The sequence below is a fragment of the Rattus norvegicus genome, chromosome 16 (assembly GCF_036323735.1).
Source record: "Rattus norvegicus strain BN/NHsdMcwi chromosome 16, GRCr8, whole genome shotgun sequence".
Lineage (NCBI taxonomy): Eukaryota > Metazoa > Chordata > Mammalia > Rodentia > Muridae > Rattus > Rattus norvegicus.
Window position 1 is genome coordinate 17,456,791 of NC_086034.1, and position 20,512 is coordinate 17,477,302.

General features: G+C 49.3%; 1 protein-coding gene across 22 annotated transcripts in view; it reads left to right on the forward strand.

Moving 5' to 3' along the window:
• Window positions 1-3,539: 3,539 nt before the first annotated feature.
• The window catches only part of Eps15l1 (epidermal growth factor receptor pathway substrate 15-like 1), a 113,495-nt gene continuing 96,522 nt past the window's right edge, over window positions 3,540-20,512 (forward strand). For 21 of the 22 annotated variants that reach the window (XM_063275500.1, XM_063275502.1, XM_039094619.2 and 18 more), the window contains exons 1-4: window positions 3,540-3,742; window positions 18,410-18,451; window positions 18,870-18,959; window positions 19,568-19,615. In XM_063275500.1, the coding sequence (XP_063131570.1) occupies window positions 3,710-3,742; window positions 18,410-18,451; window positions 18,870-18,959; window positions 19,568-19,615 (213 nt within the window). In that variant the 5' untranslated portion in view covers window positions 3,540-3,709. The remainder of the gene's footprint in view (window positions 3,743-18,409; window positions 18,452-18,869; window positions 18,960-19,567; window positions 19,616-20,512) is intronic. The other variant, NM_001029921.1, reaches the window with a different exon arrangement.

The window sequence follows — 20,512 nt, forward strand, 5'->3', positions numbered from 1 at the left end:
TCGTTTGTCCGGGTTCTGAAAAACAATCCTGTTTGTGATGGGGTCCCCATGTTCTCCCCAGACCCCTGTGTCTTGTGTAGACCCCTATGACACCCCCACCCCACCCCCCAGTGTCTGCAACAGGAAGTTCTGTTGACTGCATGCAGTGGCACATCCTTTAATCTCAGGACTTGAGAGGCAGATGCAGACAGAGATCTGTGAGTTCCAGGCCAGCCTGGTCTATGTAACGAGTTCTAGGACAGCCTGGGACACAGAGTGAAACACTTTTAAAAAACTTTTTCCCTGCACAGAGCAGATCATGGAAAACCAGAGACCTGTAAGAATCTGACTATAAACAATGTCCTTTTTTATTTTTTTTTGAACCTCTTAAATATTTACATGAAATAAAAGATGGTAAAATAAATTTTAAAAATATTGTTTTATTTTAGATTTTCTTTTTTTTTTTTTTTGTAAAATTTGTGTGTCTGTGTATATCTGTGTTTGTAATACTACATTCCGTTGCCCATGGAGGCCAGAACAGGACATCAGATCCCCTGGAGCTTGAGGTGGTTGTGTGTCATGGGTAATGACATGGGTGCTGGGAACTGAACCCAGGACCTCTGGAAGAGCAGCCAGTGCTCTTAACCGCTGAGCCATCTCTCCAGCCCCTCTTATTTTTCTGTTAAATTATTTTAGATTTGGTTGGGGATTTGGCTCAGTGGCAGAGCGCTTGCCTAGGAAGCGCAAGGCCCTGGGTTCGGTCTCCAGCTCTGAAAAAAAGAAACAAAAAAAAAATTATTTTAGATTTATTTATTTGTATAAGTGCTTTGTTTATGTAATAATTTGAATAAGAATGGTACCCATAGATTCATATTTTTATTTTTATTTATTTATTTTTATTTACATGAGTACACACACCATCACTGTCTTCAGACACACCAGAAGAGGGTATCAGATCCCATTACAGCCACCGTGTGGTTGCTGGGAATTGAACCCAGGACCTCTGGAAGAGCAGTCAGTGCTCTTAACCGCTGAGCCATCTCTCCAGCCCTAGATTCATATTTTTAAATGTTAGGGAGTAGCAGGTGTGTGGCCTTGTTGAGGAAGTGTGTCACTGAGGGATGGGCTTTGAGGTTTCCAAAGCCCTTGCAGGCCCAGGGTGTCTGCCCACTGCCTCTCAGCTACTGCTTTAGTGACATGCTTTCCTGATGGCTACCATGTTTCCTGCCAACATGGTCATGAACGCTAAGCCTCTGGCACTCTAAACTCCCAATAGACTCCTTTATACGTTGCTCTGCTTGTGGTGTCTTATAGCAATAGGAAAGACACCAAGTGCTAGGATGACAGGTATGTGCCATCGTACATGGCTATATTTCCTTAAAAACCTTTTTTTTGAGACAATGTTTCATCATGGAGTTCTGGCTAGCTTGTAGCTCCTTATGTAGACCAGGTTGCCTATGAACATGGAGATCTGACTGCATCCGGAGTGCTGAGACTGAAGGCATGTGTTACCACACCCGCTGGGAACGTTTTTAAAATTTTAAGGGCTAGAGAGTAAGAGCAATTGCTGCTCTCTCAGAGGATCTCAGTTCAATTCAGCACCCACATCAGGCACTGGACAACCTCTGGCCACCCCCAGGATCTGATGCCCTCTTCTGGCTTCTGCAGGCATCTGCACTTATGTACACACACACACACACACACACACACACACACACACACACACACACACACACAGAGCTTTTAAGACAAAGATTTGCCTATGCATGTGGTGAGGCAGCTGGTCACACAGCATCCATTGTCCTGGCCTCTAGCACACGGAATGCTGGGGGTGGGCCTTTCCTCCTCAGCTTGGTCTAGAAATTCACAGTTGTAAGCCAGAGCTTCATCTCCTACATGACTCTAGATCCTGTGCAGCTGGCAGTCAGGATCAGTCACAACCATCTCAAGAAATCAAAGCAAGTGGGACTCAGTATGGTGGTGTATGTACACCGTGTTCCCCAGCACCTGTGTAGTGAGGTTTGAATGAGGATGTCTTAAGGGGCAGCAGGATGGCTCAGTGGGTAAAGATGCTTGCCACCAAGGCTAACAACCTGAGTCTTATCTCTGGGACTCGTGTGTGGGACTCATGTGTGGGACTCGTGTGTGTGTGTGTGTGTGTGTGTGTGTGTGTGTGTGTGTGTGTAAGCAGCAGGCCATCGAACTTCCAGAGAAGTCCTCTGTTTGTACCCATGCATTTATACACATACCCACACACTAAATAATAAGTTAGTAAAAATACGTAGGTGCCAGAGAGATGGTTCAGTGGTTAAGAGCACTGACTGCTCTTCCAGTGGTCCTGAGTTCAATTCCCAGCAACCACATGGTGGCTCACAACCATCTGTAATGGGATCTGATGCCCTCTTCTGGTGTGTCTGAAGACAGCTACAGTGTACTCATATATGTGAAATAAATAAATCTTAAAAAAAAAAAAACCAAAAAACAAAAAAAGGGGTTGCTCTTTCAGAGGACCCAGGTTTGTTTTCCAGCATCCATATGGTGCTTTATAACGATGGGAAACTCCAGTTCCAGGAAACCCTATGCCTTCTTCTGACTTCTGTGGGGACTAGGCACAAAGGTGGTGCACACCTATCCATTTAGGCAACACACAAATCTTTTAAGATGTAAGTTGAAATGTAGCTTTAAAAAAAAAAAGACAGAAATACTAGGGTAGCTGAAGATATGGTTAGTTGGTTAAGGGGTTCTTGTTGCTTTTCCAGAGGACACTAGTTCGGTTCCCACTTACATTAGGGGCTCATTAAGTGCTCTTAACTTCAGCTCAATGGCATCTAACAACCTCTTCTCTCTTCTGCAGGCATTGGCATGAGCATAGCAGACATTAAAAAACATTAAAAAACAAAAAAACCACCAAATGTCAGGCTACACCCACATCTGCAAGCAATCAGAACACAAATCTGTTTAACAAGCATACGGGGTGGTACTAACGCTGCACATGGCATAGTACTTTGTTGTGTGCCTGTAGCCTGTACCCTTCTTCCCTGGAAAAGTTCAGCAAACCCTAGGCATTAGTAGAGGCTGCTAGAGTAGAGGGGTTAAGACAGTGCCTAGGTTTGGCCAAGCTTTGATTCACAGACCCAGACTGGGAGGTGCAGGGAGCTGGAGCCCAGCGGCCCAGAAGGGAGGCCTACTGTTCCTTGGGGTCCCTGCCTTATAGGAGCCTCTGAAGCTGGGGGCTCATTTTGTCCACTCCAATCAGGAGATGCATATGAGGCCCCGCTCCCGGACCGACTAGCTCGCCCACTCTGGACTCACTACATCCACGAGGCTCGCGTCCAAATCCCCGGTCCCCACAACAAATCTACTCCGGACAACTGAGGTCGAGGCTGCGTCTCTTCCAGACACTTTGTGCTTTGGGCCCCGCCCTCGAAGTCACCGGGTCTGGCCCGCTCGGGTTAAGCTATGAGCCAGCGCCTTCCCCATAAAGGCTCCACCTCCAGCCAGAATCGCCCCGCCCTCTCCGGGGGGCAGACCATGATCGAGGCTCCGCCTCCTTACTGCAAAACTCTCAGGGGAGGCCCTGGATTCCCATCTGCGCACGTGTACTCTGTTCCTGTGGCCTGTCATTGCGCTGACTGTGCTGCGCGCGCATCGCATCCCTCCTCCGTACTAGTGCGCAGGCACGGCCCCGCCTCCGTTCCTTTGGCGCTCGGGAGGCCGAGTCCGCACGAAGATGGCGGCTCCACTCCTACCCCTCTCGCAGCAGGTATGGTGCTGGGGCCCGCCGCGGGGTGGTGCGGACGGTGGTTGCCACGAGAAGGATAAGACGTCGCGGAACCGCGGCTCCAGGGGACCGCGGAGGCGCGCGCTGAAGGCTCGGAAGGCGGAGTGGCGGGGGCCGGGCGACTCTGAAGGTGACGGGCCGGCACGGCCCACGTAGTCTTGAGCCTGGCGACCCTCCGAGCGGCTGCGAAGAGGTCATGGGGCGCGGCCGCTACGCGTGTCTGCTCTGCCTGGAGCCTGGCCAGGATAGGGGGGTGTCCTACGAGTCCCGTCGCGCTTCGTCCCCGCGGAGGCGGGCGAGGGCGGTGGGCCCAGCCTCCAGTCTTTGTCTCCCGCAGAGTCGGGCGTCGGGGCGGGTGGTGTCTCGGAGTGGAGTAGCTAGAGGATCCGGGGCACGCCCGCAGCGCCTCGGGCCGCCCAGCTCTTCTTACCCGGGGCGCTGCTTCCGCTGCTCTGCGCCAGGCGAAAAGGGCGAATACTACGCCCCCAACGGTGGGCACCGGTCTGCGTCCTCAAAGTCCCTGGATGCTTTTCCTAAGCCCCAGGGACGTACAGAAAAGCCCTGAGAAGGCCATTGTGCTTCTAGCAGAAACATTCATTCATTCTTCAGCCCCTCTCTAACGTGCTTGAGGTCAGGTGCTTGGGAGCTAGCTCAGCAGTCTCCTACTGACAGAGTCTCTCTCTGGTCTCCTGAGGTGACACCCATAAGAATTAGAAAGTACTCCTGTCCTGCTAATTTGCCAAATTACCCGTTTGGTCCCCACAGCATATGATAAGCACTTTACTAGAATCGTCTTTCACAGGATCATGGTTACCAGTGAGGAAGCATTTTATAATCAGATTTCGCCCCAACTCTACCAGAGAGTGTCCTTGAAGCAAGCTTCTTAGCCTCAGCACACCAATTACCTCATTTGGAAACATAGAGCTATAAAATGCATTAGCAGGAACACTGTGGAAAGCACATTTTGCCTAACACATTGGAAGCTCTTTTGTTAACATCAATAAATTTGGGTGTTTGGGACTAAGACCACAGCAAGTATGAATGTCAAAACTGTTAACTGCTTGGCAGACTGATGTACCCAGGTCACAGTCTGAAGGAGAGGGAAATTCAGGGTGATTAAGTCCTGGAAGAACCAGCCACACAGCAGCTTTGTCACTATATTAACATGTGGAGACCAGTGGTTATTAACAATTACAGCACCTGTGATTGTCCTCTGTAAATGATTAAGGACCAGGCAGATAGGAGGTTCGTATTGAGGTGGAGCCTTGCAGGGTAACCCAGGCTGGCTTCCAATTCCTGGCCTCTGCATCCTCCTGCTCCAGGCTTCCAAGTAGTTAGAACTTCAGATGCATGTGGCCATGCCTGGACATAAGATGTCATTGTTAGTAGGCAGGTACTACTACTGTGTAGGCTCGGGGGAAGGAAGGGATGTCTCAAGCCCATTTAAGGAACACATGCTCGATCGAGGTTGGGGATTTAGCTCAGTGGTAGTGCACTTGCCTAGCAAGCGCAAGGCCTAATTTTGACACTAGCCATAATCTGGGTTTTTAAAAATTTGGGCCATGGTAGTAGCTGATGGTTATTGAGTGCATAAGAGTTGGTTACTTGCTGTCAATTTTTTCTCAAACACCACAATATCAAGGAAGCAGTTCTTGGCCAAGCATAATGTTGACTCTCAGCTAGCACTCCAGTAACAGAAAGTTCTAGGCTAGCCTGGGCTCTTGGTAAAATAGTTACATACTGAGGTGACAGATGTAAAAGCACAAGTCAGTTTCATGAGATTTACCTTGTTAGAACCTTTCGGAACAGAATCCTGATTCTCTTCCCAATTTCTGACTTGTCTACCACATGCTCTCCTTGGTACCATGATATGGTCAGTTTTCTGTTCCTTACCATAACTAGCCATGTCATCTATCGTGGTGTCCCTGAGGGCTGTTCTTCTTTCTGAAGGACTCCAGCCTTTTCTTCTCCTCTGGTTCAGCTCCTGGTTCCTTCTCTTCCTTCAACAAGCAGCTCAGATATCATGAGGTCTTTCCTAGTTGTGGCACACAGCCATGTGTGCCTCATATAGCCCTACAGCTCTCTCTCTTGGTCCACAGGACACAGCTCTCTCATGGTCCACAGGACATGCTTGCATGTCTGTCTGCTGTCTGTCAGACCTGTTGCCAGTGGAAAGACACTCAGAAAGTGTCACCTAAGTGGGTGTGGACTGTGACTGCACCTGCAGCAGCTCCCACATGGCCTCCCTGTGTGTCTTCCCTGTGTGGGATGAGCTGTGGATGGCAACAGGAGCTGAACCAGCAGTTGAGGAGACATGACCTGTGGTGGCTCACAAGTTCAGGTGCCTTCCGAACTGCTTTCCCTCCACCCTCGTGTTTTTGTGGTTGATTCTTCCGCTTTTTTGTGTTTATTTATTCCTGTGGGGGGGGGGGTTTGTGTACCATGGTGCATGTGGTGGTCAGAGGACAATTCTGCATTGGTATTCTCTGTGTGTGAGTTCTAAATCTTTGTGTGTAGCTCAGGCTGGCCCCAAACTTCTGCTGATTCTCCTGCCTTAGCCTCTAGAGGACTGTGATCACAGACAGTGTCTGGTTGTTCCCTACCTCCTGGTTAGCAGAACTCCTGGCCCAGGACCCCCACACCTTCTTTTACAGGGGCAATGTGTCGACGGTTGGGTTCTGGGTTTCACACATGCTGGGCACTACTTACTGAGCAATCTATGTACGTGTGCGTGCATGCATGTGTGCAGGTCAGAGTACAACCTGAAAGTTGGTTCTCTACTTTTACCATGTGGGTCCTGGGCATCAAAGTAAGGTTGTCAGGCTTGGTGACAAGTGTCCTTGCTGAATCATCTCATTGGTAATAACTTGCCCAAGCTGACCTTGAACTCATGGCAGTTCTCCTGCCTCACCAACCTAAATGCTGGGGCTACAGATGGGAGCCGCATGCTCTGCTTCTATTCCTGCCCCCTTTTCTTAAGATTTAGTTATATATTTGCGTGTGTGTGTGTGTGTGTGTGTGTGTGTGTGTGTGTGTGTGTATCTGCCTGAGTTATTTGTACCAAGTGTGTGCAGGTGCCCAAGGAGGCAGTTCGGAAGGCACCTGAACTTGTGAGCCACCACTAGAACTGGACCTCGATGTGGGTGCTGGAAACTGAACCTAGAGCCTCTGCAAGAGTAGTGAGCATTCTGAATGGCCGAGCCATTTGCCCAGCCCTCTGTGCTTGTACTTGCAGCTCAGATACAGATGTTACTGTTACTCAGGCCCTTAGAGCAAGCCTAACAGCTCATATAGGATCACAAGGGAAACAGGGCATGGAGAATTCTGGAATACCATTTGATTGAGGTATTCTGAACAGAAGGCTGTGGTGTGGAGCCTCCAGCCACAGGACCAGGGAGAGTCCCTATTCCTTTTTCTCTGCAGCCCCATGGGATGTTTCCTATCGCCCTCTGTCTGCTCTCTTCTCCCCAATCCCATCCTGACCTGCCTCTCATACCAGATTGCTTCATTCTCTCTCAGGGTGTTTCGGCTTCTCCCATCTCTCTGTCCCCCTCCTTTCTCTCTGCTCTCTGGTCCCAGCCTCATGATCAGTACTCTAAACCTGCCTCTTTCAGACTCTGGCACTGTCTCCCCCTCTGGGGCCTGGTGGACTCTGGAATCGACCACTTCCTCCACTAGGCAGTTCTGTAGAGCACTGGGGTCTAGGCCTGTTGCACTATCCATCAGTCTTGATTCCTCCTACCACCATGGGATCTTCTAACTACTACTCCCTGGCTCAAGAACCTTCCATGGCTTGCATTCTCCTTTACAGGGGTTAGGTGTACAGGTAGGTCTGGGCCTGTGAGCTAGCACCCCACAGTCTACTCTGCTCCTTTCTGGCCCCACCTGACCTCCTGACTGGCCTTGCTCTTCTGGTCTCATGTCCTGACCCCCGGCTTTCACTCACCAGCAGGCTCTGTTGATCTTGGTGCCGTGGGGCAATGGTAGTCTGATGACTTCCCTTTCACCTCCCTGGACCTGAGATTTCATTCTGCCCATTGCATCTGTGGGTTCTTTGTTCATAGTAAGGGTGCCCTAAGCTATCTAGTTTCCTCCTGGTACCATGTCTTATGTCCAGGGGATTTGATGACACTTTCATGAGCCACATGCCATGATTGTGGTCATGATTGTTTCCGGTGCTGTGGATGAAGTCTAGACCCTTGGCGTGTGCCACGTGGTGCTTTACTGGCAAGGTATACCTCTCAGCCCTGTAAAAAGAATCTGTTTATTGGATGAGAAGAAGCTGAGACCCATAGTAGTCAGGGACTTGTGAAAGTCCCATAGCCATGGTTGTCACATTAGAGTTAAACCATTGATTGCCTCTGTGGAGCCCCCTCCAACCTCATTCTTCCGCACAGCCTTCTTTCTGAATGCATTCCCTAGAGATCTGGCCAGGCTAGTGTGTCTGGAATGCTTGTTGAGGGCCTGGGGGCATTCATTTGTCCCCCCTTGTGCCTGTGCTGTTTTCAAGGCTCTTTTTGAAAGGCTAGTGACTGTGACATTTCCTTGATGGACAGAGAGCAGGGTAGGGACAGATTTGGCCTCTGCTGGAGCTCCAGAGTCCCTGGCTGCTTTGTTGACCTGCAGTGTCTGCTTTTTGCTGACTCCCGAGGCCTTGCAAAGCAAGATCACATGCTTTCTCCCTCAGCCCCAGTTCCCATGCCTGTCTTTGAGTCTGGGTCAGCTGCTCTGAGGAGCCTAGCACCTGCCTTTACAGGAGGTGGCTCTGGAGGCTGAGCTCCACTTTGGCCTCCTCACTTGACTTCACTGGAGCAGCCAGTGTCCCTATAGAAAGCTGTTCTATGCAGCGGGTCTAGATGGGAGCCTGTCATCCAGCATTAGGGAGGCAGAGAGAGAATTTTCTGTGAGTTGGGGACCAGCCTGGGTTACATGGTTCCAGGTGAGGCAGGGCAACATAGTTAAACCTGACTAAACAAAAACAGTAAACAGAGACAGACAGAAAAGAGAGAGAGCATGAGAGAGTAAGCACAGGGTACTTGTGGGCTGGACACCCTGGTCATTGTTGTGGTTGCTAACCATGTAGAGGGGTAAGCTGAGGTCAGAACCATCTGGTCTCTGGCTGGCTTGTGCCTGGCAGCCTCACCTGGCCTGGCTCTCTGACCCAGCTCTTTCTATTGTGGTGCAGTTTCCTGTCCTGGAAGGATTGTTTTCAGGTACCAGTATGGCATTGATGTCACTGACTGCCTGCAGTGACTGTCTCTCAGAGCACCTGCTTGTTGCTTTATACTTTTAAAGAACATTTTTATATTTGTGTGGGTGTGAACATGCCACTACTGTGTGTGGTCAGAGGACAACTTGTAGGAGTCACTTCTCCCTTGTGAATCTGCAGTGTGGGTCTTCAGGCTGGGCTCTGCCTGCTGAGCATCTGTCTGTCTGTCTTTATATTCTGGGTATATTGTGTGCATTTTGGGGGAGAGGGTTAAGACCAGTATATTACCCAGTCTGCTCCTGAACTTGCCGTCCTCCATCCTCAGCTACCAAGCGCTGACCATACCTGACTTCCGCCCCTCTTTGTCACTGTGAGTGACTTAGGGATGGCAGGAGGAAGGTGTTTGGTAAATAGCACACTGGTGTGTGCCTGGACTGCAAATGAATCCTGGACAAAGCTGATGGGTGGCTGCTTGTCCAGAGGCTGGCCTGAGGCCTCAGTGGTTACAGGGGGAGTGACACCTAGTCACTGTCCTCAGGTAGGGCCACAGCTTGCCACTGGACAAGGTAGTGGCTCCAATGGTCCATGGCATGATGGGTTCCACTCCCTGTGGAGTTTAAGTCATTAGCCATAGTAGCTGATGTGGGCTTTGAAGCAGCTCTGCTTGGTTTTGCTGTAGGAGTGTTGGGCTCTGAACCAGAGCCCCCTTTATGTATCCCAGACTAATGCTTTCCTTTGCTCTCCATCCCCAATGATCCCAGCAAGGTTCCAATGGCACAACAGTTGGGCCTCAGCCCCTGCTGCCTGCTCTATGGGAAAACTTTCACCCTCTGATTCCAGCCTGGGGTTGCCTCTTACTGACTGAAAGCAGTGAGAGACACCAGAAACCCTGCCTGAGAATGGCTGCCCCATCTGCAAGTAGCACACCAGGTTTCCTAGCACTACTGCTCTGTGGGCTGTCCCGTGGCCTTTGCGCCTGCACTGTCCTGACTGGAATATCTGTCTCCTTCTCACTGTTCAGCTGCTCTGCCTGCCTCAGCTGGGCTGTCTCAGGGGAGCCTTTTCTCATAAACAGCTGGTGGGATGGACTCTTTGTGCCTTGCTACATGTCTGTTTGTGATTTCTATATTGCAAACTCTCTCTGTGTCTCATTTAAAACAAAACATATTTGAGACAGGCTGTCATAGAGCCCAAGCTGAAACTCCCTGAGCAGAAAATGATGACCTTTGCAGTATGATCTCCCCGCCCCTCTGTCCCAGAGTGGGAATGACAGGCATGCACCACCGAGACTGTTTTCTACCTACTGAGCTATGGCTCTGGCCTTAAGAAATTTATTCTGGGGAGTAGAGAGATGGCTTAGCGGTTAAGAGCACTGGCTGCTCTTCCAGAGGACCTACCCCTAACTCCAGCATCTATGTGGCAATTTACAACTGTCTGTAACTCCAAGATCTGACACCCTCACATAGACATACATGTAGGCAAAACACCGATGCACATAAAATAAAAAGAAATAAATTAAAAAAAAAAGAAATAACATTTATTTTGAGGCAGGCTCTCCCAGTGTGGCTCAGGCTGCCCTCAAAGTTTTCACCTCCATGCTTCAGCCTCCTGAGTAGCTCTGTTCCTGGCTTTGGAGTTCCTTAGTAGAATGATTGATCCATGTTGTATTACCTCTCCCACCCATGCCTTATTATTCATTCTGTATCCCAGGGCGTGGCTGCATGTTCATGGAGCTGTCAGAGGAGTCATGAAACCCTGGGTGGGGCTGGGTGGTGTGCACCACCGTGGAGCACACTGGATGTGGGTGTGCGGTGTCAGATGTGCAGTGAGGAAGAAGCAGTAGCTGTGGGCCTGTGAGGTGGCTCCATGCATAGAGGCACTTTCCACCAAGTCTGATGATTTGAATCCAGTTCTGGAAGCCACATATAGGAGAGATTCAACTCTTACAAGGTCCTCTGTCTTCCATAGGCACTGTGCCCATGCATGTCCTCTAGTAAACAAGTGAATGAAAGAAGCAGCCATTGGGGGCTGGGGATTTAGCTCAGTGGTAGAGCGCTTACCTAGAAAGCGCAAGGCCCTGGGTTCGGTCCCCAGCTCCGAAAAAAAGAACCCAAAAAAAAAAAAAAAAAAAAAAAGCAGCCATTGGCCGTGGTACATACCAGAGACTGAGACCAGCCCTTAAGCTCCTGGGCAGCCACAGGCCACTTCTCACCTCTGCTTTACCTCTTTGGCACAGATGTCCATTGGAAGATGGAGAGGTCCTCATCACAGGGAACCAACCTGCTGTTCTTCCAGCCTCCTAGCCCTTACTTTGTTGGTCCTGGGAATGGAAGCCATCAACTCGCACATGCTAGGCAAATGGCTGAGGATGGTTTTCTTTGCTGGGAAATGTAAAATTGTAACGCACACTCCCTTTGGATTAAGAGAAGCCAATTTTCAGGCTGGTATGTTACTGTAGGATTTAGTAGCATTATTACCCCCACTGGGCGGGATTATCCCCCTTGGCCTCCCCCATCTATTGGGGATCCCAGATGCACCTGTGCTCTGGTGGGGTCTGGCAGGCATTTGCCTCTTGGGGTTGGTTCTCTGGGGGTCTCTGAGGTTGTCCCTATCACTCCTGGTAGTTTTGGAAACTTGGGATAGGAGCTGGGAGTCTGGGCCAAGTGAACCATCCCTGCATCCCTGGGATGAAGCCCACTTGATCATGGTGAATGATCGTTTTGATGTGTTCTTGGATTCGGTTTGTGAGAATTTTATTGAGTATTTTTGCATCAATATATAGGAAATTGGTCTGAAGTTCTTTTTCTTTGTTGGGTCTTTCTGTGGTTTAGGTATAAGCATAACTGTGGCTTCATAGAAGGAATAGTGTTCCCTCTGTTTCTATTTTGTGGAATAGTTTCAAGAGTGTGGGTATGAGGTCTTCTTCGAAGGTCTGATTGAATTTTGCACTAAACCCATCTGGTCCTGGGCTTTTTTTGGTTGGGAGACTTTTATTGACTGCTTCTATTTCTTTATGGTTATGGGACTCTTTAGATGGTTTATCTGATCCTGATTTAACTTTAGTACCTGGTATCTATCTAGAAAATTGTCCATTTCATTCAGATTTTCTAGTTTTGTTAAGTATAGGCTTTTGTAGTAGGATCTGATAACTTTTTAAATCTCCTCAGTTTCTGTTGTTATGTATCCCTTTTCGTTTCTGATTTTGTTAATTTGGATACTGTCTCTGTGCCCTCTGATTAGTCTGGCTAAGGGTTTATCTATCACGTTGATTTTTTTTTTCAAGGAACCAGTTCCTAGTTTTGTTGATTCTTTCTATAGTTCTTTTTGTTTCTACTTGGTTGATTTCAACCCGGAGTCTGATTATTTCCTGCCATCTATTCCTCTTGGGTGTATTTTTCCAAAGCTTTCAGATGGGCTGTCAAGCTGCTAGTGTATGCTTTTTCTAGTTTCTTTTTGGAGGCCCTCAGAGCTATGAGTTTTCCTTTTTAGCACTACCTTCACTGTGTCCCATAAGTTTTAGAATTTCATTAAATTCTAAAAAGTCTTTTTTCTTTTTTTCTTTTTTTCTTTTTTTCGGAGCTGGGGACCGAACCCAGGGCCTTGTGCTTGCTAGGCAAGTGCTCTACCACTGAGCTAAATCCCCAACCCCTGTTTTTGTTATTAAAAACAACATCAGTCCATGGTGATCTGAGAGGATACATGGGATTATTTCAATCTTCTTGTATCTGTTGAGGCCTGTTTTGTGGCCAGTTATATGGTCAGTTTTGGAGAAGGTACCATGAAGTGCTGAGAAGAAGGTATATCCTTTTGTTTTAGGACAAAATGTTCTATAGATATCTGTTAAATCCATTTGGCTCATAACTTCTGTTAGTTTCACTGTGTCTCTGTTTAGCTTCTGTTTCCATGATCTGTCCATTGATAAGAGTGGGGTGTTGAAGTCTCCCACTATTATTGTGTGAGGTGCAATGTGTGCTTTGAGCTTTTAGTAAAGTTTCTTTTATGAATGTGGGTGCCCTTGCATTTGGAGCATAGATGTTCAGAATTGAGAGTTTATCTTGGTAGATTTTTTTCCTTTGACGAGTATAAAGTGTCCTTCCTTATCTTTTTTGATAACTTTTGGTTGAAAGTCGACTTTATTCGCTATTAGAATGGCCACTCTTGCTTGTTTCTTTTTTTTTTTTTTTTCCTTCGTAGCTGGGGACCAAACCCAGGGCCTTGCGCTTGCTAGCGCTCTACCACTGAGCTAAATCCCCAACCCCCTCTTGCTTGTTTCTTGAGACCATTTGCTTCGAATATTTTTTTCCCAGCTTTTTACTCTGAGGTAGTGTCTGTCTTTGTCACTGAGGTGTGTTTTCTGTGTGTAGCAAAATGCTGGGTCCTGTTTACATATCCGTTTGTTAGTCTATGTCTTTTTATTGGGGAATTGAGTGCATTGATGTTAAGAGATATTAAGGAGTAGTGACTGTTGTTTCCCTGTTACTTTTGTTGTTAGAGATGGAATTCTGTTAGTGTGGCTCTCTTCTTTGGGCTTGTTTAAAGAAGATTACTTCTTGCTTTTTCTAGGGTGTAATTTTCCTTGTTGGAGTTTTCCATCTATTATCCTTTGTAGGGCTGGATTTGTGTGAAGATAAATTTTAATAAAAAAGAGGTGTGGGGGTTGGGGATTTAGCTCAGCAGTAAAGCCCTTGCCTAGGGAGCACAAGGCCCTGGGTTCAGTTCCCAGCTCCGGGGGAAAAAAAGATTCTATAAAAAAAAAATAAAAAAGAGGTGTGGCCTTGTTAAAGGAGGTGTGTCACTGGGGGTGAGTTTTGAGGTTTCAAAGGTCCATGCCAAGCCCAGTGTGTGTGTGTGTGTGTGTGTGTGTGTGTGTGTGTGTGTCTTGTCTCTATCTCCCCCCCCCCCCCCCAATCAGCTACAGCTTCAGCCTCTGCTTGTGTGCTGCCATGCTCCTGCTGTGATGATAATGGGCTAAGCCTCTGAAACTAAAAGCCCTTTTGCTGTGGTCTTGGTGGTTTGTCACAGCAGTAGAACAGTGACTAAGACTTCAGGCTTGCAAGATGGCTTAGTTATTGAGCCATCTTGCTAGCCCGGTTTTTTGTTGCTTTTGTTTTTCAAGGTAGGGTGTTACTGACTGTCCTGGAAGTCAACCATGTAGACCAGGCTGTTCTCAAACTCCCAGAGATTCACCTGCCTCTGCCTCTGCCTCTGCCTCTGCCTCTGCCTCTGCCTCTGCCTCTGCCTCTGCCTCTGCCTCTGCCTCTGCCTCTGCCTCTGCCTCTGCCTCTGCCTCTGCCTCTGCCTCTGCCTCTGCCTCTGCCTCTGCCTCTGCCTCTGCCTCTGCCTCTGCCTCTGCCTCTGCCTCTGCCTCTGCCTCCCTAGTGTTGGGATTAAAGGTGTGCGCCACCATTGCCCCCCATTTTTAAAAAAACAAAAAACTTTTTGAAACAGGCTCTTGAGTAGCTGAGGTTGGCCTCAGACTTACTAACTAGCCAGTGATGACCTTCACCTCTGTCCTGCCTGAGTGCTGGCCTTATTTATGTGGTTGTAGAGATGGGGCCAGGCTTGTGCATGCCAGGCAAGCACTCTGCCAGCTGAACTACTCGACCTTGTTTTGGTGTGTTTCTGAGGCAGGGTCTTAAAAGAGCCCAGCACAGCTGCAGGTCATACTCCCATGACCATCTGTTCCTTTCTGCTTGTCCCTACTGCAAAGATCTGGGATGACAGGACTGGCACGCACGCCTCTGCAGGCCGTGTTCTTCCTTGTGTCTTGGCTTCCCTGTGGGACTTCAGACTGTGCCTCCCTCCTATACCAAGGGCAGTGTGTGCTCCCTGGGGAAACGGCAGGCTGCATCTGCTTTCAGGTGCCTTTGTGTACTCAGTCTCTGGCCACTGACTGCTTTGGTTTTATAAAGTACACTATTGTGGAGCCCCAAGAGTGCATTTTCTCAGGTTACAAGCCCACGTAGCTGTCCAACTCTGCCCAGCTCTGCACACCTGGGCTGTCTTTGCAGCAAGTTAGAATGGAGTGAAGGCCTCCCAGCCTGGGACTCCTGTAGTCCCAGCACTCACTGCCCGCATGGGGGAAGGTCCATTGTCCCACCAGTAAACAGGAGGTAGCATATTGTATTGCCTTGTAGGTGACTGAATGAGGAGCTCAAGGCCAGGCGTGGTGGCGTGCATGTACGACCAGTCATCCCAGCCTTAGGAGCAGAGGCAGAGCTTGCTGAGAGTTGAGATCAGCCTGAGCTAAGTTTCAAGTGCTAGATTGGCTGCGGATACATATCCAGAATCCTTGTCTCAAAACAGTCTTCAGATGAAAGTGCTGGATGTGAAACATTGAGTGAGCAGTGAGGAGCGTGGCCTCTCACAGGCGGCTGAGATGTTCTCAGGTATTCCAAGGTGCCTGAGGCTGCCCTTGTCCTGATCTCCCCTGGGGGAATGGTTGGGATACAGGTATGTGCTACTGTGTTTCATTGTGAGCTATTTATTAGGAGAACAGATTATACAGACCTTGGTGGTTTACACTTTCTTTTGTATCTTTTCACCCTGCCATCTGAGGGCTGTAGAGCTCTTAGAATCCTCCAGTGAGGGGCTGGGGGCAAAGCTCAGGTAGAGCTGGCTTAGCATGTGTGAGGCCCTAGGATCAATCGTGGGTACAATAAAACACAAAACAAGCCCTCCTCAAAGATTCAAAAATCTAAAAAAACAAAACAACAAAGCCAGTGTGCGTGGGTGCAGTGTGGACAGTGCGGGTGTGCAAAGCCAGTGTGCGTGGGTGCAGTGTGGACAGTGCGGGTGTGCAAAGCCAGTGTGTGTGGGTGCAGTGTGGACAGTGCGGCAGAGCTGTCAGGACAGAGACCATTGGGTGTTTTCCACTGTGTACGCTACTCTGGCTGGTTCAAGAGCTGCCTCCTCTCTCATAGAAGGGCAGCTGGGATTATAGCTGCCCTTACACATGCTTTGGACATTTTTTTTTTTTTTTTTTTTTTTGGTTCTTTTTTTTCAGAGCTGGGGACCGAACCCAGGGCCTTGCGCTTCCTAGGCAAGCGCTCTACCACTGAGCTAAATCCCCAACCCCATGCTTTGGAGATCTTAACTCAGGCTCTCATGTTTTCCTCCTGAGCATCTCCTCAGCCCCAGAGGTCCAAGATGTAACTATATCTGAAGCTCAGTTTCAGCCGAGCACGTAGGAAGTAGGTATGGCAGGAGCCACCTGGATGCAAAGGCTTGTGAGGAGCCTGCTCCTGGCCAGGCCCTGCCAGGGTTGGAGCTGCTAGGGTATGATCCCTAGACCATCCCCTCCACAGGGGTATTGCCACGCTCTGATTTTCTCCAGAGCTGTGGTGTTTTGAAGTTACTTCAGCAGCACTGTGCAAAACTGTACCATGTCCTTTTCCTGCCATCTTGCCCAGCTGGAGGGAAAGTGAAGGGACCTCAGGGACCTGCATGCTATGGTTTAAGAGGCAAGTGTGATGTCCTGGCCGTGTAGTGGGCTGTGCTCATCTTCATGCCCTGCAGCCTCTTGCCCTCAAAGCCTTGTCCTTGCTCTGGTCCCTAGACTTGTGTGGGTAGTTTGTGTGGCAGCTGTGGGCAAATGGAAGGCTCTGCCCTAGTCTGGGAACTTGTCTTGGGGACCACAGCCTGGATGAGCTAGCTGTGACTGCAGTTTTGTTCAGACCCTGTTTCACAGATTGTCCAAGGCTGTGGGCTGAGGCGTGGATGGTGTCACAATGAACACTTAGGCAACCTGCAGCTGTGGCTTCAGTGTCCCCAGGAAGCAATGGCATAAAAGGAAGTGTGATTCATGTTTGATGTTTACTGCGTTTCTTCATCTGCACTGCTCTGCCCCTAGGCTCCCCCTCTCAGGATGCAGTCAGTCCCAGGATTGGAACAGGCTTGAGTGGGCCAGGCTATGGCAGCCTCTCTGAATGTTGAGCCTTGTTTCTCTTGATTGTGGATCTGGCACTTTTGCTTGGTTTAGGTTTTGTCTTTAAACAGGGACCATCAGTATCATAGGCAGGCCAGACTAAGTGTTCATTTGTTTTTAAAGACAGTCTCATTATGTTAGCCTTGGTGGCCTGGAAATCACTATGTAGACCAGCCTGGCCTCAGACGCACAGAGATCCTCCTGCCTCTGCCTCCCGAGTGCTGGGACTTGAAGACATGTACCACAGACCTTGAGGCAGTGTTGATATAAACTTCTCACAGTGGCTCAGAAGGTCCCTGCATCTCCCCACAGCAGTGTGGACAGCACCCTGCTCTAAGTTACCCTTGGCTCACTCTCTTCACTCAGCCCTGCTGTGTTTTGTGATGGGTGCACAAGGCTGGGCCATTGATCAAGAACAGATTTTTTTCCTGTGAGCTCTGGTGGTTGGGATGGCCATACAGGACACCCATATTTAGATATTTAGGCAAGCAGAGGGGAGTGGGCAGGAACACCCTCCCATGGGAACTCACTTCCAGGGTGACTGAAGCTTCAAGGTATGGGGCCCCTGGCTGAACCAGAAGGTACACCCCCTTGTATTTGGACTTCAGTTTTCCAAAAGTCCCAACAGAGAAAGCCCTTATTTTTTTGACAGGGTAGCACTAAATACCCCTGGCTTTCCTGACTCCCAAGACTCCTGCTTCTGCCACCCCTTCCCCAGGACTGGAGACCTCACTGCTGCTTAGTGTCTGCACACTGCGCTTCCCCACTGGGGTGGCTTCCTCCCCCAGATGACTCCCTCCTCCCCATAGAGGTGTCCTATTGAGGCCAGGGAGGGAGGTAATGGGATAAGTGGGAACCTGTGGACTGAAGCCTGGACTGAGCCAGACATGTCCTGTCTGAATGTGGGGTGCCCTTGGGCTTTCTGACAGTGGGAGTGGGTGCTTTCAGCACAAGGCTGTATGTCCTGGAGGACCCCTGCAGCCTAAGTCTGTGCACTGTCAGCTGTTGGGCAGCAGGTAGGGGGCCTGAGAACAGCCAAGTGCATGCTGGTGACCCAGGTCACATACTAACACTCCCCTAGCACCTGGAGCTTGGAAGGGTGCAAAAAGAAAGAGGGCCCTGCTGCCACTGTCTATGTGAGCCCTCTATGCTGGGGATGTGGGGTGCACACATTCTTACTAGAACTGGGGCATATTTGGTGACGGCAAAACATTGTGTATTATCACCTGCACTTAAGAGGCTAAGGCAGGAGACAGACCACTTGGCTTGAAACTGAGTGTGACAGTCCTTGCCTGTATGTATGTCAAGAGCCTGAAGATGGAGGATCTCTAGGACTTTAAGGCTAGCCAGAGCTATCTAGCAGTGTGCCTTGTCCCAACAAAAATGAAGCAAAATGACAAAAGACCAGCCTGGATAGTACCTGAAGAGAAAAAGGCCAAGATGGGAGGTGCCTCTGTGTTGGTGGGCCACATGTCTGTTTATGAGCATTTTGTGACTCTTCTGTTTTGTTTAGATTCCCAGTGGAAACCCATTATACGAGTCTTACTACAAGCAGGTATGTCTAACTCCTATCGTCTTTTTCTTTTTATATTTTAATTTATTTTTCTGTGGAGTCCAGGAGACAAGTCATAGGAGTCAGTTTTCTTCTTTCACCGTGTGGGTCCCAGGGATCAAACTCAGGCTGTCAGGTTTGGTGGCAGGCACCTTTGCCAACCGACCATTTCTCCAGCCCATTATTGCCTTTATTGATGTTGTTTGTGTATGTATGTACTTCTGTATGCATATATGTGTTGGCTCTGGGGGCAAAACTCAGCCTCTTACGTGCAGAACAGCTCAGCCACTAAGTTGTACCTAGCCACACATTATCTTTGTAGTTGAACTTGATCATGCATTTGAAGCAGCTTTCTGAGTACACATGGAGACGATATCTCTACTTGTAAGTGGATGTGTTGACTCTTGCTGTCATTTTGCAGGTGGACCCTGCCTACACAGGGAGAGTTGGGGCAAGCGAGGCTGCACTGTTTCTGAAGAAGTCAGGGCTCTCAGACATCGTCCTGGGAAAGGTAGGGAGATGAAGCATGGCCTCCTGTATCCCCGCAATGAAAGCAGCTATGCAGACCTTCCCTGGGGCAAGGCCAGGACCCCGGAGCCTCTTAGCTGTAACTGGAGGGTGTGAAGACAGGCCTGGGTGAAGCTGTTAGATCTGCCTTTCCTTGCCTATCCTCACACTTGGGAGGTTAAGGCAGAAGGATCGATCAGCCTGGACTACATAGTATGACCTGTTTTTGCAAACTAAACCAAAGCCACGATGCCAGGTATGGGGAGTGCTTCTTTAACTCCAGCCCTCCGGGGCAGGGGGCGATAGAGTCTTTGAGTTTGAAGCCAGCTTGGTCAGTGTCGGGTAGTAGTCACCTTCAAGGCATAGGCGGTAGACCAGAACAGAGCGCTCTTGGTGTCTTGATAGCTGTAGATTCATGCTGCTGTGTAGTGATCTAAATAGGTGCCTTCGCCTGGAGGGCCGAGTGGGCACTGCCACCAAATAACCCTGGCCTGGCGGGGGCTCTCGACTATTGGTCGCAGTGCCCACGACAGAAGTGGTTGATAGGACTCCTGTTCTGTGCATTATTGGTGAGCAGTACTCACACGCGCGGACACTTTTGTGTCTCCACAGATATGGGACTTGGCAGACCCCGAAGGTAAAGGGTTCTTGGACAAACAGGTATATACGCACGCGTGGAGCGGGGAGGGCTGGGGGCCTCTTGGACAAACAGGTATATACGCACTCGTGGAGCGGGGAGGGCTGGGGGCCCCCAAGGCCGGAATGCATGTGCGTCTCTTCCACTGTCTGTTATCCACACAGCTGCCAGGCTCCAGTGAGAGTTCTCCCTGTGGAATGCAGGTCTTTAAGTACACTTAGGCCCCTGACTCAGTGACATGCCTTTGACAGTCTTGTGCCTGTCTCCACTTCTTTACCTGTTTCTGTGGTAGACAGAAGCACCTTGGGGAAAGGGTGCCTGTGGTTCACAGTTCCAAGTACAACCTACTGGGGTGGGGGGGACTGTGTGTGTGTGTGTGTGTGTGTGTGTGTGTGTGTGTGTGTGTGTGTGTGTGTGTGTGTTGGGTGGCGGGCAGTAGGAACCGGAACCTGAAGCAGCTGGTCCCATCCAGTCAGGAACAAATAATAAATGGAACAAGCCAGTACTCAGCTGTTTTTTCCTGTTCCCTCAGTCCAGGGGTGGTGCGGTCATACACAGGTAGGCCTCCCCATCTCAGGTAACCCAGGAAAACTCATAAGCCAGCCTGTTTGAAGTAGCCCCTCATTGAGACTTTCTTCCTGAGTAGTTCTCACTGTGCCAGGCAGACTGAACTGTACACCAGCAAGCTGGAGAGTGGGTTCAGCTGTTAGAGTTCAGGCCCTAGTCAGTCCCCATATTTGACAGCTTAACCATCTACAATTCTAGTTTCAAGGGATCAGTGCCCTCCTCTGATGTCTCAGAATACACACACGCACATGCACACACATATCTTTAAACAAAACAAAAGCTGTAAATAATTAAAACATTTTAAGAATTAAGATAAAGTGAATCGTATCTGGTAGGTGGGACACACCTTTAAT